This window comes from Lithobates pipiens, unplaced genomic scaffold (assembly GCF_037356315.1).
Source record: "Lithobates pipiens isolate NorthernLeopardFrog02 unplaced genomic scaffold, aLitPip1_a1.2 Scaffold_16, whole genome shotgun sequence".
Classification (NCBI taxonomy): Eukaryota; Metazoa; Chordata; class Amphibia; order Anura; family Ranidae; genus Lithobates; species Lithobates pipiens.
Window position 1 is genome coordinate 237,754,687 of NW_027507748.1, and position 17,669 is coordinate 237,772,355.

Here is a 17,669-nt window from a genome sequence, read left to right on the forward strand (position 1 = left end):
CCCCATCAACATGGGAACAAGGTGCTTTGGGGGGGGGGCTGTTACCCCAAAGCACCCTCCCAATGTTGAGGGCATGTAGCCTGTTATGGTTCAGGGGGGCACTCTCTCGTCCCCCCCCTCTTTTCCTGTGGCCTGCCAGGTTTTGTGCTTGGATAAGGGTCTGGTATGGATTTTTGGGGGGTTCCCACGCGATTTTTTTATTTTTTAATTTTTTTTGGTTCGGGGTTCCCCTGTGGGAAAATTGCATGGCGTTTTTTTATCAATGAAATTTTGTGTATTGTTGGACCGACAATTCATTAAAGCCGCGAGTAGTTTTAAATTACTTTTTTCCTTTTTAGCAATGTAATTTTGTTGTCAGACTGTTCTAAACATGGAAGACATGCTCCACTTTACAGGCATACTATACCTGACACCCCCCCCCCCCCCCCGTACGAAATTTAAAGGAATAATTAAACTGTTATTTTTTTTTTTTTTATAACTTTTTTTTTTTTTTTTTGCATTGATACATGTCCCCTGGGCCAGGACCCGGGTCCCAAACACTTTTATGACAATACCATGCATATAAGCCTTTAAAATGAGCACATTTGATTATTCATGTTCGTGTCCCTCAGACTTTAACGGTGTTTGAACAAATTTTTTGCCTGTTCGGTTCGCATCCAGAACATGCGAATGGGGGGTGTTTGGCTCATCCCTATTGAGGAGTATGAAGTACAGTCCATTGTTGACTCCCGTAGGTTCTGTGGGCACATACAATACCTGGTGCATTGGAAGGGGTACAGTCTGGAGGAACACTCTTGGATCTCATCCTCCTCCATGATTTCCATAGACTTTTATTTTTTTGTTCCCCCCCCCCCCCTCAAGCCTGGTGGTCCTCCGAGGAGGAGGGGTCATCAAGGAGAGGGGGTACTGTCAGGGCTGAGCTCAGCCCTTCCTTCTCTGAGCTGGCGGCTCAGCTGTAGGCTAATTGCCACCTTCTATCTCTCCACAGCTACTCACCTGTTAATGATATCCTGCTCATCAGTCCTGACCTCTTAAGCCATCCAGTCCAGAGGATCTCTACCTTTTTTGCCTTGTTCAACATCAGAGACATCCCCTGCATTCCTGTTTAAAGACTTGCTTGGCTGACATCCCTTCTGGCTCCTTGACTTTCTGGCTTGGCTGACTATCGGTTCCAGTTACCAAACTTTTGACTACCTTTTTGTTCTATTTACTTTTCTTATTAAACAAGTGTGTTTTAACTTTACTTCTGTCTCGGTCTGATTTCATGGTTTCTGACAGGCCGGTCTTGGACTGTTAGAATCTCGGTCAGTTTAGCAGGAACTAGCCGAGATTCGAATTGTGTGGGCAGGCTGAATGTACCAAGTCGATCGTCTGTCGGTTTTTTATTTATTTATTTTTTTTTCCTTGGGTACAACCAGCCTGCAAGATTCACTTGTGATGGTTGTTAGCGGCTGCTCTAACTGCTAGTAATAATCAATGCCTTCTCCCAGGAGATGGCTTCCCCTGCCTCGAGCAGACAATTGCTCGGCAGGAGGGATTCCTCTGTCAGCATTGTCTGTGTTGATGGGGGAATTGTGCAAGTTTCTTTCCTCCAACCTGTGGCTGCAGGAGAGCAAAACACACCTATGGCCTGCCTTAAAAGAAAATGCTAAGCATTGGTGTCAGCCCTGTATGTGTGTCTGGAGAAGAAATGCTCATGTATATATTACTACCCCGCTCTTTCCTAATTTCCTCAATTTCTACTGCTGCTGCCAATGAGCTTCTGGATAGAAAGTGGGAATCTTTTAGTCCTGTCTATCCCTCCCCCAGTACATGCCTGCACTAGTGCTATTGTGCATCGAGGGTTATTGGTAATGTAGTCCTGCATCAGAACAAACAAACCTTGTGGCCATTTTCTATAAAGCATAGAACGTGCATTTTGCAAAACACTCATGCTTCAGATAGGAGTAATGCTTTTGATACATTTTATGAAGATGGAGGAAAACCAGACGAGGTGCCTTTTTACTTATATTTAACATAACAAACAACTTATTTTTTTCAAAGATATTTGCATCCACTTCAATCATCTTTTGCCATTCCTCTCCCCCTCCCCCCCTCTCTCCTCCCATTATTACAAAATTTGTTATTGTGAGACATGTTTAATTTTTACCACTTTATTTGTGACGTTATTGCAAAGTAATTGGAGGATGTCTTTTGATCTACAGCATCTATTTTGGGACTGATCAAGGCGTTTTTATCCTAAAATTCTCTGGTTTGGGTGATGCAAGAGAGAAAACTTTGGACAAGGCATGTAGGTATGGAAGCCTTGAACAGCGTGGGCAGCACTGGTAGCTGTGACAGTATTGAAAGCATCTCCTCCAACCACTCTACTTTTGTAAGTATATTATATCTTGTGCATATGTGCTAAGTGACATTTGAAAAGGAGTGTGTATATTTTTGTAGATTAATTATATAATGAGATGGTTTGAGCTTAATATAAACATGTACAGTATATTTATGGGTACCTATCTGGGGGCTACATAAAATTGGCAGTTATGGAGAGGCACAGCGACAGTAAACACTCAGAATCCCATTGCAGAACACAGAACTTGTATTAAAGTATTTAAAGTTTTAAAGTTCAGCAATTCACAACAAGCCATGGAGGGCACCTGACAGGGACCACTCACAGAATGCAACAATGATTTACAGAAGAACAGGTCTCAGATGTGCCCGACATATGGTGTCGTCTTCTGCAGCCGCGTTTCTGTTTTTGAGCTCATTCAAGTCGGTGGGTAATGGTGGAACATAAACCCGTTGTTTACATATCCCCACAAGAAAAAAGTCACAGGGTGTAATGTCTGGCGATCTTGGGAGCCAGGAGTATAGTGCTAAGTCTTGGGGTCCCAACCATGTGACCTATCCAACGTTAAAGCAATGTTTTATTTAGAAATGAACAAACTTGGTTGTGCCAATATGGCAGTGCTCCGTCTTGCTGAAAAATGAAATTGTCTGTGTTTATTAAGTTGTGGGAAAAGCTAGTCCTTCAGCATTTCAAGACAGGAATTTCCTGTAACAGTGTTTCCCTCAAAAAATAAAAAAAACATTAATCTTTGTAAACCTAAACTGCACAAAACCTATTTTTGAATCTTGCTCATGCTGTACAAGTTTGTGTGGCTGATGACACGTTGCTTCATCACAAAAAATCAACCGCTGTAAGAATATGTCATCCTCCGTGTTGTCTAAGAGCATATGCTCTGTTTTCTTTGTTCACTTACACCATTTGCAGTTGGTATGGCCTCAGAAGCAAACGTCTTAACACACGGCAAAAACAGTCATATGAGGAATTGCATGTTCTCAGCTAGCATGGCGACTTGTGTAGGCTTTGCCTGTAAAATTAATTGCACATTTTTCTCTGAAGTGTGTGTGGTCATCTTGGGCTCTTGCCCTTACATAAACACCCCGGTTCTTCAGATTGTTTTATACCAATGCTGAATGTTCTTAGCCATGGGTGGATGAATCCCAAAACTGTTGAAATGCACGCTGCACTGTTATTACGGACTCAATCTTGCTAAATTGGAGAACACAAAACCTCTTCTGGTTGCATAGACGCCATCTTGTTAAAGACTGAGGTTACCGTCTATTTGGGAGCTAGTAGTGGTATCTAGTAGATGTCATTTGAAATTCTAGGTCACTCCTGTTTTAAAGTCATGTAGGTTTCATTCATTGGTGGTGTGTGGTTGCACAGATCTGTTTTAAAATTGGGACTTTAAAAAAAACGAAAAAAAAAACTCCCTGTTTACTGAATGTCTAGCCTTACTCGTGCATCCTTTTTTGTCATGTAAAACGCGTGCATATCCCTTTTCTAATAAACTTATTTGGGGGAGCCTCGATCTATTTATACAACATACATTCACAGGTTATCTTTCAATTTCTCTTGTGTTTATTGCTTGATAGTACATGTATTCACATGTGACATGATGATCACGTGAAATGACTGTGTATGTATCCTATTGGTTAAGGAAAAGCAAACTTATCACTCCTATTTAGTAATTAGGGCAGCATGCCTTCCAACTTTGTGGGATGGGAGGACATATAGCACGAAGCATATAGGCAGATGACATTCCCCTGCCATGCCTCCAGTAACATGGACCATGAGGATTAATGCACAAAAAATGACTGGTTTAATGCAATTTTTTATAACTACTTTTTTATCGCCTTTATTTTGGCCTTTCAAACCACAAATGGAATAATTGAAATGTTGTTATATAAAAAGTTTAGCACCGTAAAACACTTTAAATAGTTTAATAGTACATTTTTAGAGAATCTTACTTTGGGAGAGACAGCTGATCAAGGAAGAGGGACAAAGCGATTTGGTTCCAAAAGAGGCACAGTTTTCTCAATTCATGGACAATTGGGAGGTATGGAGCAGCATTTACAATATAGGACACAAAATCGCAACATGCTTCAAAAAGCTAACTCTAGATGGATGCCACCGGTGGGAAATGGTACCAATGCACCACTGTTTAGAATAATTCCCTGCCAACAATATTCTAGCTACAAATGTACAATGCATCATAAAACATATTTATAATACATATAATTTAAGATAGAAAGTTTGTATAACCAGGGAATATAATCTTAGAAAGACATATGAAATTTACAATTAAATGGCATACAGTATATCATTTATCTTCCAGTGCTATACCTTTAAGAGCTTGGCAACCCTGTACCTTACTGTGTAAAGTTTATGCATTTTACAAACCAAGAACTGCTTTTATTTAGACTTTTGCCTTTGGTCTTTTAGAGTGGAGAAGGATATGATCATCTTTCCGCTGAAGAGCGAGAATGCTTGATGTTTCTTGAAGAAACTATAGAGTCCTTAGACCATGAGGAAGACAGTGGATTATCAAATGATGAAGCTGAAACAAATAATGCGGACAGCCTCCTAGCGATTCCGTTTTCTGCTAGTAAGTATTTGAAATGTCAACTTCTATGAAACTGAGGATAAAATGGACAATGAGAAAACAAAGTTGGGTGATTCCAGGCTGCTGTAAACTTATCAATCACTGTGTAAATATGCTTTAGCTTTAATCTTTTATCTAGAAATGTATGAATGTGTACAAAAGTTCTGCTCCACATTAATTGGTAAACCTGGCTGACAAGCCAGATTTTGTATCTTTTGGCAGCATATGCATAAAAGGCTCACAAAATATGTAATCTGCAGAATATACCCAAAAATCTGAGAACTGTTGTAAGGTCTCTCATCAGAAAGCACTAGCGAAAATTCCTAGTGGTTCACAGTTCAGAATGGAATTTGGTAACCTTAGGCAGGTTTGAATTGTTTGGTACAAATCCTGCTGCAAGATAAATAATCCCACATTTTGCTTAAAAGGTATTACACAGAAAATAGGGCAATCTCATTCTTGTGTATGATATAATCTCATTGCTCTGGTTTTTCAGCTAGCCCTTTGTGTCTGGATCGGTGAGGCAGTGTTACATTCTGAGATTCAGTTCTTCCTGTAGGGGGGGGGGGGGGGGGGGGGAGAAACAGCCAAATAATTTTAACTTCAATCTTGTCACTACAGTTGAATTAGGAACTGTATATCTTTTGCTTGAATAGCCCAGGTGATTTCTCCTCATTGCCAGATGGGACCAGTAGGTACATGTGCTGTTTGCCCATTTTCACTATTTTGTTAAAATTTTCTAATCCTTTTCTGTTCAGCTTTTGGTGGCGTGTTTAAATTCTATGCATTCTCACAATGTATTTATTTAAAGTGTTTTTTAACCCAAAACACCCTTAAATCAGATTAAACAGTGCAGCGCTTGTACTATGTAATTTGCCGTGATGTAACTATAAAAAATTAAAATTAAAAAACCCAGAATCTGCCACTTCCTGCATCCCCTCTCTAAACGGACCATGAAAATCAGGGCAGCTTTGCCCTGATCACAGTGGTCTAATTACCGCCCTCCGTCATATGCTGCTGTCCCCTCTGCTCCCCCTCCTTCCTGCATGTCTGCTCGTGTCTGTCTCCGCCCCCACTGCTTCTAGTAAACTGTACATTTTTTTTTTTTTTTTGCTCATTGCCAGCAACTCTTTCATATCCTGGCAGAGCACACGGCATTATACACACTGAGTTGTAAATACAGTTTTTAGCAATGTCTTCAGGTCGGTCACATGACTCTCAGCTGGTTTCCATGGCTACTGCAGGAGAGCCTGAGCAGCCATGTGATCTCCCCAGCTGATGTCAAAGGGAGATCGTGGTCCCTCCCTGTAGTATTCATCCATCATAGCTATACAGCGGCCGCGAGTCGTGTGGCCATCCTGAGGACAACGCTAGGTAATTGCAGTGCTCGTTTTTTAACCGCTTGCCGCCCGCCCTATAGGCAATTGACGGCTGCAAAGTGGTTGCATAATCCTGACCGGACGTCATATGACGTGATCAGGATTATGAGCCGCTGCGCGCCCCCGGGGGCGCGCATCGCGGCGATCGTTGTTGCGGGGTGTCAGTCTGACACCCGGCAACTACGATCTCGGTAAAGAGTCTCCGACGTGTCCAATCACGGCTGATCACAGTGTAAATGGGAAGAGCCGGTGATCGGCTTTCCCTTACTCGCGTCTGTCAGACGCGAGTAGAGGAGAGCCGATCGGCTGCTCCTCTGACAGGGGGGGTCTGTGCTGATCAATTATCAGCACAGCCCCCCCGAGGATGCCCACACTGGACCACCAGGGACGCCACCAGACCACCAGGGAAAAGGTAATCCTCTCTAGACCACCAGGGATGCCTGTCAGCACAATGGATGCCAATCAGTACCCATAATGGATGCCAATCAGTGCCCACAATGGGCATCACTGATTGGCATGCATTATTGTTTGGCACTGGCATCCATTACTATAGTATAACACCAATGCCGCCTTTCAGTGCCCACCTGTGCCGCCTTTCAGTGCCCACCTGTGCCGCCTTTCAGTGCCCACCTGTGCCGCCTATCCATGCCAATCCGTGCTAGCCATCAGTGCCAATTTGTGCCACCTATCAGTGTCCGTCCATGTCGCCCATCCGTGCCGCCTATCAGTGCCACATATCGGTGTCCATCAATGCCACCTCATCAGTGCCACTTCATTGGTGCCCATCAGTGCCCTTCAGTGTAGCCCCATCAGTGCCCATCAGTGAAGGAGAAAACGTACTTATTTACAAAGTTTGGAAACTGAAACAAAAAAAAACATTTTTTTTTTCAAAATTTTCGGTATTTTTTTATTTGTAGCGCAAAAAATAAAAACCGTAGAGGTGATCAAATACCACCAAAAGAAAACTCTATCTGTGGGAAAAAAATTATAAAAATTTCATTTGGGTAGTGTAGCATGACCGCGCAATTGTCATTCAAAGTGCTAAAGCGCTGAAAGCTCAAAATTGGTCTGGGCAGGAAGGTGTTTAAGTGCCTGGTATTGAAGTGGTTAATAAGACAGGTAAAGTGTGCTTTGCCAGAATCTAAGTCTGGCAGTGTTTGAGTTATATGGGTTAACAAACCCTTTAACTCCTCTGTGGACACAAGACCATCACAGTTGAGGAAGAGGGTGAAAGTGTCCTGTATTGAAGTGGTTAATTTAGAAGGAACATGACTGTACAAGACATTCCCATATCATTCAGTAAAGAGACCATACCCATCCAGCAAAGAGATTGCCTAATGGAGCAAGGAGACAGTTGTTGGCAGGCTGGCAGCACAGGAGGACCTCGTCCACACATGCAGCTCCACATTAGCATCCCCATAACCCCAGTTTGCACGAATGTCTGCTCAGCATTATAGGAATTGTGCAGCAGCAAGTATCTTCATTTAATGGGCAGGCCAACGATCCACAAAAGCTCCGACAGACCCACCTTTCCTTTTCAGTGCAAACCTGCTACCAACCAACTAAACTCTGAATCAGTCGGTGATTAATGCTGTCTGTTCCCTATGCACACACTACTTGCTCCACTCCGTTCAGCTCTGGCTTAAGTTTGAGTGTGCCACGCTCGTTCCCACTAATCACGTGAAAACCAATTCCCTGCCCACCTGTCGGCCAAACAAAGGAAGCTGTAGGTCTCCCCTGAGAGACGTTCTCTGGGCTTCTTCTGAAAGAAAACAGCAGAGTGGCATTCTGCTAGTGCTGCTGGGCCACGGGGGGGCAGCCAGGTGGCCGGCTCCTCCAGGCAGTTGTGTACATGTGTATGGGCTGCCCCCCCACCCGATGGCAGCCCTACTGCTGTATCCTATATTGTATGTGGAGAGGTGCAACATGGTATGGGGGCTGAAACCACTCAGTCCAGATGCAGCAACAGAAGAACTGTATTGTAAATGTATTGGTGGTATCGACTTGGTCACCACTCGCATAGGTGGTTTTATTGATTTCTACCTCCAATCACTAGTCAGACAGACTCCTTCATTCCTTAACCAGTTGCCGTCCACGCTATAGCCGAATGGCGGCCACAGCGCGGACCTGGATTTCCAGGAGGCCGTCATACGACGGCCCCTTACCACGTGATCTGCTGTCAGCTAATGACCGCTGATAACATGATATAAACAAAGCAAAGCAAAGCAAAACAAAGCTCGGTAATCTTTATTTATTTTTTTTACCACGTGAGGAGAAAAAAAAAGCCGCTCACCAGCTTATCTGCAAGGGACATTGGTCCCGAAGAGCAAGAGGCAATTATGCCTCATCTGTGCCAGCCAGTGCCAACTGCCAGTGCCATCTATCAATGCCCACCAGTGATGCCAATCGGTGCCACCTAGCAGTGCAGCCTATCGGTGTAATGATCAGTGCCCATTATTGCCACCCGTCAGTGCCCATCAGTGCCTCCTCATCAGCATACATCAATGAAGGAGAAAAATTACCTGTTTGCAAAATTTTATAATGAAATATAAAAAACTTCTTCTTTTTTTTTTTTTTTTTTTATTCGGTCTCTTTAGATTTTTTTTTTTTTTTTTTTTTTTTTTTTTAACAAAAAATAAAAACCGCAGAGGTGATCAAATACCATCAAAAGAAAGCTGTATTTGTGGGGGGGAATTTTTTTTTTTTATTTGGGTACAGTGTAGCATGACCGCGCAATTGTCATTCAAATTGCATCAGCACTGAAAGCTGAAAATTGGTCTGGATGGGGGGGGGGTTTAAGTGCCCAGTAAGCAAACGGTTAAAGATACCATAGATACTATTAGGTTACTGGAAAGTATAGGTGGAGACTACATATTGGCTATAGCTGATGTGGCCTCCTTGTACACCTAATATTACCCACATGTTGGGGATTGAAGCAGTTAACCATTTTTTAAGTCGCAATGACTCCATTACTGAATTACAGGGAAATGATATCATAGTTTGCCACCAAAAACAATTGGTTTTGGTTTGACCGTAGATATTTCCTTCAGCAGAAGGGTGTCGCTATGGATCCAAAATTTGCCCCTAGCTTCTCCAATTTATTCATGGCCAAGTGGGAGGAGGATGTAGTCTATTCAGAGGACAGACCATCATTAGTCTTGTGGGCTAGATATATAGACGACCTCCTCCTCTTCCTCTATTTTTTTTTTTTTTTTTTCCTTTTTTAAACTAGAACAATCGAGGAATCTCTTTGATTTATGAATTTGGCTGTACCAAAATAAATTTTTTGGATCTTGAGATTAGCTCCCGCCAATTTAAATTGCAAACATATTTTAAACCAACTGATAGCAATGGCTTTATCCCTAAGATCACAAATCTTGGCTTCGCCCGGTTCCATGGAGTCCATTTCTGTGGTTACGCATGTACAGATACTGAGACTTTTAAAATGCAAGCCTTGACCCTCAGCCACAGGTTTTTAGACAAGGGTTATGACCCAGCGGAGGTGGACTTGGAATTTAGAAGTACCCTAAAAGTGGATAGGAGTGGCTTATTGGCTGATAAACCGCAACGTGAGACTGATTCCTTTAAATGGTTGATACCAACTTCATTCTCAGTCCAACATAGAGAGATTAAAGCAACAGGCATTGGGACATTCTTAAAAGTGACGGAGTCTGGGGCCCTGTATTGCCAGAACAAGCCAAGGTCACTTTTACATAGTAAGGTTGAATAAAGATACCAGGCCATCCAGTTCAGCCTGAGTGAATGTGGGTGCATGTCTACAATTATCCCCATTTATTTAATACCCATATAGCGCTGTCAATTTACGCAACGCTCCACACTTACATCGCACACTCACATCAGTCCCTACCCTCAAGGAGCCCACAATCCAAGGTCCCCAACTCACATTCATATACTAGTGCCAATTTTGGGCAGAAGCCAATTAACATACCAGCATGTCTTTTTAGGGGAGTACCTTCCCTACAAAGCAAAATTGCTCCTAATATTATCAATCCACCTGTTCGTCCTTTTTCCTTTTTTTTAACAATTTAGTGGGTTATTACCCCTGCAAGAAGTGTGTGTGTGTGTGTGTGTGTGTGTGTGTGTGTGTGTGTGTGTTTGTTTTTTTTTTTTTTTTTTTTTTTTTTCTTTGCCACATCAGTGAATTCTCTAGAGAAGTGTGTTTGACTAAATAATGCAGTGGCTGCAGTGAACAAGCACCCCAGATGTCTTATTAAGCCCCAGTGGCATAACTAGAACCTTCAGGGCCCCGATGCAAGAAACCATGAAGAGCCCCCCTGAACCCCAGCCAGGGCCCTTCCCTCCGAGTCTGGCGGTGTAACTCCAGGGCGTGGTCACAGGTATGACCTTTGTGAGCCCTGTAGTTCCACCACTGGCATCAGTATTTATTTTTTTTTTTTAGGTGCCCCATTGGAGGACTGTCCCTAGGCAGGATGGGGTCCCCGTCCCCAGAAGAGATGAGGTCCTTTTCTCCAGGGCAGATGAAGTTACTGCCCCCAGGTGAAAAGGGGTCCCTGTCCCCACGTGAGAAGGGGCCCCTGTCCCCAGGGGGAATGTAATGGTGTGTGGGGGATGGTCTCTTCTCACTCACCATGACCAAGCTGCAGGCCGTGCACTCATCCATGTTGGCCTGGGCTCCATCCAGTGTGCTGGACGGGCGATCAGCATATCTCCCAGAAAGACCTTTCATCATCTGTGTATGACGAACGACGGGGAAGGAGGGGGGGGTGGCAGACAAGCCTGCCGTGTCCTCTGGGGGCTGGCTCTCATAGGGCTGCACTGCATCTGTGTGCTTAAAGTTTGTTTACCCGGGAGAAGTATGCAGTGCAGTGTGCGGGTTGTACTCTGGCTGGGGAGAACAGGCATCGGACTGAGCGGCAATGCATGGAGCAGGAGAGGGGTACTCTGAGGAGCCGCCAAGGACACAGGTCATGCGAGGAATGCACAAAAAGACTAAAGACCAGCCAGTGCGATAGTCAAGCATGGAGCTCTGCTAGTCGCCCTCCACCTCCAGCCACCCGTGTGCATGGTGCACTGGTACCCCTAGCTGCCTATGCTGCTGCCTGCCATATGTAAAGGGGGCTGCGTGGGCCCCCTGCAGCACAGGGCCCAGTTGCGATCGCGACTGCTGCACCCCCTATAGTTACGCCCCTGTTAAGTCCCATACCCACCATTAGTTTTTCTGCTGAGTTTTTCCTTCGGGTTTATCAAAACCATGTAGTGTAAGGGCCTGCCTGATTGCATACATATTGAAACTCCTAAGGTTTGACCTCATATTATATGGTTTTGGTAAATCTGAAGGAAAAACTCTGCAGAAAAACTGATGGTGTGTATGGGGCTTTAGATGAAACGTGCCAGGACGGGCTCTGCTGATACCACTGTGTCATATTTTATATCAAGTGCTTCTTATCTTCACAAATGTGAGTATTTCTTTTATACTTAATAAATACCTTTTTACTGAAATGGAATTGCACTATGTAGCCTCTCTCCTCCTCTTCCTATAAACCATACGGGAGAAATCATTCATCTGGCTCCCTGTTAATACCCCCTTCGAGGGCTATTCATTAGAAGTATTGTTGTGAAGGACCACAGGAGTTTATACCCCTTACCGGAGGTCGTGTATGTTGATGCTTGTATCCCCTGGTGTATTAAGCCACAAACTTGATTGAACTCATTAGGCGTATGCCTGTTTTGGTTCAATCTTTGTGGTAAGCCATTCAAGGTTTTCCCATATACTGCAAACCTTGTCTAAATGTTCAGTCTTGGTTCATTCTAAGACCGTTTATTAGCGCTGCACTTTTCACTTATTGTTTTTTTTAATTTGCTACTGATTCTTTGCTGTGCCGGCTGCTACTTCACAACTTAACCGCTTTCAGACCGGACCATTTTACTGGCTTAAGACCAGACCACTTTTTGTGATTCGGCACTGCATCGCTTTAACTGACAATTGCGTGGTCGTGTGACATGGCTCCCAAACAAAATTGATGTCCTTTTTTTTCCCACAAATAAAGCTTTCTTTTGGTGGTATTTGATCACCTCTGGTTTTTATTTTTTGCCCTATAAACAAAAAAAGAGCGATTTTGAAAAAAACGCATTCTTTTTTACTTTTTTATAAATAAATAAAATAAATAAATTTTTATAAATTTTTCCTCAGTTTAGGCCGATATGTATTCTTCTACATATTTTTGGTAAAAAAAAATCGCATTAAGCGGTTATTGATTGGTTTGTGCAAAATTTATAACGTTTACAAAATAGGGGATACTTTTATGGCCTTTTTATTAATATATATATATATATATATATATATATATATATATATATATATATATATATTTTTTTTTTTTATTGTGACTGCGACATGGCGGACACATCGGATATTTTTGACACATTTTTGGGACCATTGTCATTTATACAGCAATCCGTGCTATACGAATGCACTGATTCATGTGTAAATGACACTCGTAGCGAATGGGTTAACCAGGGGGAGGCATTGTAGGGGTTAAGTGTGTCCTAGGGGCATGTTACTAACTGTGGGGGGCTGGACTGTGTGTTCAATCACAGGGAGCAGAGATCAGTGTCACTTGTTGCTAGGCAGAATGGGGAGATGCTGTTTACATCGGCATCTCCCCGTTCAGCCTCCCCGTGAGACGATCGCGGGTATCCCCGCATCGATCGAGTCCACGGCACCTGCGACCAGACTCACGGGGGGGGGGGGTCCTGACTGGAGCGCCGGCATGCACGTGATGGCAGGGCGACAATTTTCAACTGGACGTACCTGTACGCCAGTTTGCCTGCCTGTGCCATTCTGCCGATGTACATCGTCGTGCGCCGGTTGAGAACTGGTTAAAGAGAAAGCATGGTATATTTATTTTATTTCTGTCCCTGCTCTTTCCCTACTCCTCTGGAACCTCTCCATACCGGCAATACTGTCCATGAAGGATGGGTGACCTGTCCCTACACTACCCACGTGAGCATCAAGCCTGGGAGCCAGTGTCTTAAATAGACTCTGCCTGACCCAAGATAACTGCCAGTCACATGGGGCAGCATCATCCAACCGGATAGCTTCTCCAATGACCCAGGAAACCATAGAGGAATCCTGTTCCTTTTGACTTCCTCTGCAGTGCCGCTGTGAATAAGTGCCACCTGCAGTGGAGAAAGTAGACTGCAGCTGCCTGCATGTATGTTTCATACTCTGTACTACAGTATATTGCAGTCTCCTGTTCATTATCTCAACTGTTGCTGGTTGTTCTGTATTCCGAAACTATTTTAAAGTGTGCCCAAGGTCCTCTAGAATCCTAGCCATACCTTGATGCTATCCGATCAAAAGAATATTTGTAACGACACAGTTGAATACCGTGTGTGTGTGTGTTCCTTTAGTTTGTACTAACATTTTGTTTAGCAGATTCACTTCCTTCTTCTGATCCAAGCAGTAGTGCTTCAAACATTGCCAAATGCCAAGACAGATTCTACGATTATATCACCTGTTAAGGAAGTGTGGAAAAACAAGGCAATAAAAGTGAGTCAGATAAGGAGTAAAGATTAGGTTATAGAATAGAAAGAGGAGAGTGAGAGGTGAAAATGGTCATAAAAATACGTGTTATTGATTTAGAAAATGAAGCTGTGCTTTAAGACCAATGTCTTGTGTCAAAAAGCATTATCTTTTTTAGTTCAAAGGTTATCCTTTTCTGAATGGCACTGAAATTTCCTTTTAAAAACTCCACGCTTGCTGAAAAATAAACAAGTCACAAGCCTCTGTCATTTAACCGCTTGGCCGCGCATGTCCATTCGCTAGTGTGGGGAGCCAATCGGCAATCGCTCCACAGAGATTCTCTCTGTTGACCCCCTTCCATGCCAATACCATTTATACAGTAATCGGTGCATTTTTATAGCACTGATCACTGTATAACTGTCACATGGCCGATCTGTCTGCTGCAATGTCACAGTCCTGCTAAAAATCAAACCTTTCAATACAGGCTAATTGGGATTTTTTTCTTTTTTTTGTTCAGCAGTAAGATATGAATTTGCTAGGTAACCGTGCAGTCAGTAATCCAGGTCAAGGTCGGTAGTAAAGATAGACCGCAGACAAGGGTAGTCTGAAAGCGAGATCAGTTGGAGGCTGAGTCAATCATGGAATCAGAATGTTTCTGTTTGGGCGGAACTGATTGTAAGGTCCATTCACCCCTATGGACAGAGAGGTGTAAATCGACTTTTATGTCCATTTAGACCCACCTACTGCATCTTTGGGTCCCATTGGACCTGCTTAAAAATAAATATATATGGAACCGGTTTGGAGGTTAGTCAAGTGTAAACCTTCAACTGAGCTTTTCATTTTTTATTTATTTTTTTCTATCAAGAAATTTAAGATACCTGGTACATTGATTTTGGCATTAAGCCTAGCGTCCTGTCAAATTCAGTTTTACATGGTTCTTCCTCTCATGCTGTCCCCTTTTGAGAAAGATGATCTACAATTTGGACAGGCATCAAGCTTGTCCCTTGGACCAACATGTCTCCCTAACTAAGCTGGTCTTAGATTCAGTGTTGGGACCCTTTAAATTTGAACCTATTCATAAATATGGAGTTTGGCAAATACCATTTCTGTGTTTGCAGATGACACAAAGCTGTGCATCAAAATAATGCCCTTACAGGATGTCTCTAACTTATGAGCAGACATTATGCACTGGGCAGTTATGAGGCAAACAAGGTTTAATGTTGATAAATGTAAAGTTATGCACTTGAGTGCTGGAAGCATGCATGCAACATACATTCCAAGACCTCATCTAGAATGCTGGTACAGGTAGCTGATTTGGAAAGGGCACAAACTTTCCCTTCAAAAAGCTGTTTAGTAAACTTTACATGGATATTGTGGCCAGGTGGCTCTATTGTGCAAAATCACGTACCTGTACGTGATTTTGTCAATGCCCACTAGGGGTTACGTGCCACCGGAGCCACGATTGCGCACTGATTGACAGGGGGAGCCAATCAGTGGGTCCGGCCACCCGTGATCAGTTTCCACAGAGACAGAACAAGCAGACCGCCATGCTGTCAGGCATGGACACTCTGATCTAGTGTTCCTGCTAATCGGGAACATTGATCAGAGTGCCCATGCAGTGAGCCCATCCCCCATACAGTTAACACTTTGCTCACCAATGATGTTAACCCCTTCCCTGTCATTTATACAGCGTCAGTGTATATTTTTAGCACTGATCATTGTAATCATGTCACTGGTTCCCAAAAAAGTGTCAAACGTGTAATCTAGGTGTCCGATCTGTCTGCCACAGTGTCGCAGTTCCACTAAAAATCACTGATCACCACCATTACAAGTAAAAATAAAAAATAATATCCCCTATTTTGTAGGCGCTATAACCTTTGTGCAAACCAATCAATATACGCTTTATTGGGATTTTTTTTTTTTTTTTGTGGATATGTATTATAGCAGAATTTATAAAATATTTATTTTAGTTTTTTTCAAAATGGTCGTTCTTTTGTTTTTTATAGCGCAAAAAATTAAAAACTACAGAGGTGACCAAATACCACCAAAAGAAAGCTCTATTTGTGGTGAAAAAGAAGACTTCTATTTTATTTGGGTACACCGTCGCTCACCTGCGCAATCGTCAGTTAAAATATTGCAGTGCCATAGCGCAAAAAATGGCCTGGTCATTAAGGGGGTAAACCCTTCTGGGGCTGAAGTGGGTAAATTGCTACTCAAATTGGATTTCAAAAAGTGCTCGTAGCTTGTGTCCCAGAGATGATACGAATGGGAAGATAAACCAGGTAAAATGTTGGCTCGTTCATTACAAGAAAAGAAAACTGCTTTATTTCTAAGATTAAATCCTATTCTGGGGAATTTGTGCACACGTTTCCTCCTATTGCACAGACCTTCTGCTATTTTTTTGCGGATATGTACTTGAGGGCTAACCCCTAAATCCACAAAGGGAAAAACAGGAAATTTCTGAATTATTTGCAATATGCACAGCTCCCCAAACTTTCTACTCAGTCCTTTCAAAAGCTGGAGGTTGAGATTACGAAAGAAGAATTCTATACAGCTTTAAAATCAACAACTGTTGGGTAAATCACCTGGACCAGATGGGTATACCATTTTCTTTATAAAAGATTTAAATAAATTCTCGTCCCAGATCTCATGCCAACTCCATTGCGGGGTCAGAGGGCTTTCAATCTGAATCACTTGCCACACATATATCCGTGTTGCCTAAGCCAGGGAAAGATTTATGTAGCTGTGGAAATTTTCATCCAATTTCATTACGGTACTTAATATTTAATAATGTAAAGTGGTACCCGAAAGTCTTGGTTACTAGACTACTCTCTCGGATCACGCACTGAGGACCAGACCAAACAGGTTTTGTCCCTGGTGGTGAAGCTAGGGATAATTCTTTATGAACTCTGTCTTTCATCTCTTTTTTTTTTTTTTTTTTTTTTTCAGGGGCAGTTCCCAGCCCACCCTGTTACTTTCAACCAACGCCGAAAAAGCATTTGACAGGGAGGACTGGCAATATTTGATAACTTTGAAGTTTCCATTGAACTGCATCTTTATATGTACAACCAAACTCCTGAATTAAACTGCCTATTGAGCGATAATTTTACGCTTAAAAATGACACGTCAGGGGTGTCTATTGTCACTAATTTTATGCTTTCTATAGAACCCTCTCTTTCGATGGTGTGGTTAAATCCAAACATATATGGTGTAAAAATAAAGGGGAATGGAACACTAATTGGCTGCATGTGCAGATATGTTATGTATAACAACCAAGGATTACTCTACCAAATATGCTGACGTTAATAAGAGAATTTCAATCCTTTTAAAAAAGAGCTTTTAAAAAATATAAATGTAGCTCCCTGCTCCTAATGAGCAGACGCTATTGTTTTTGCAAATTTAAGTTGTCTGAAGCTGCAGTTTGGCTCAGGCTAATTATTTCAAAGTTCTGATTTTCTGTGCCAGTTCAGCTGGGTTGTGCTGGTTTCCACTTGGCCGTAGGTGTCGCTGTCACCACCGGTATGTGTTGTAAATGCAACAGGCTGAATGCATTGAATACCCCATTTACTTGGAAATTGCCCAGTGGGAGTGGTTCACCCGCTGTGCATTCCGGGTGGGGGTACTTAAGGTACTGACGCCATTTTTGAGGGTCTCTTTTCCGGGGTTCATTATCCCAACCTCATGGCCCTCCTGGACTGTGGTGTGGGCTGCCTGTTCCTGTGTCTCGGGGCCAGCTGGCCTGAGGCTTTGCAACTGGAAGGGTAGGCCCAAAAGTCTTGGGGCCTACCGATCCAGGGGTGGTCCTGTGCTGTCTTGCCTGCGGTGAGAAGCCAAGAGACT

General features: G+C 42.9%; 1 protein-coding gene across 3 annotated transcripts in view; it reads left to right on the forward strand.

Annotated features, from left to right (window-relative positions):
* Positions 1-17,669, forward strand: part of CUNH1orf116 (chromosome unknown C1orf116 homolog) — a 124,498-nt gene that overhangs the window by 75,319 nt on the left and 31,510 nt on the right. For all 3 annotated transcript variants that reach the window (XM_077481201.1, XM_077481200.1, XM_077481202.1), the window contains exons 2-3: positions 2,205-2,374; positions 4,784-4,946. In XM_077481201.1, coding sequence (XP_077337327.1) covers positions 2,261-2,374; positions 4,784-4,946 — 277 coding nt within the window. In that variant the 5' untranslated portion in view covers positions 2,205-2,260. The remainder of the gene's footprint in view (positions 1-2,204; positions 2,375-4,783; positions 4,947-17,669) is intronic.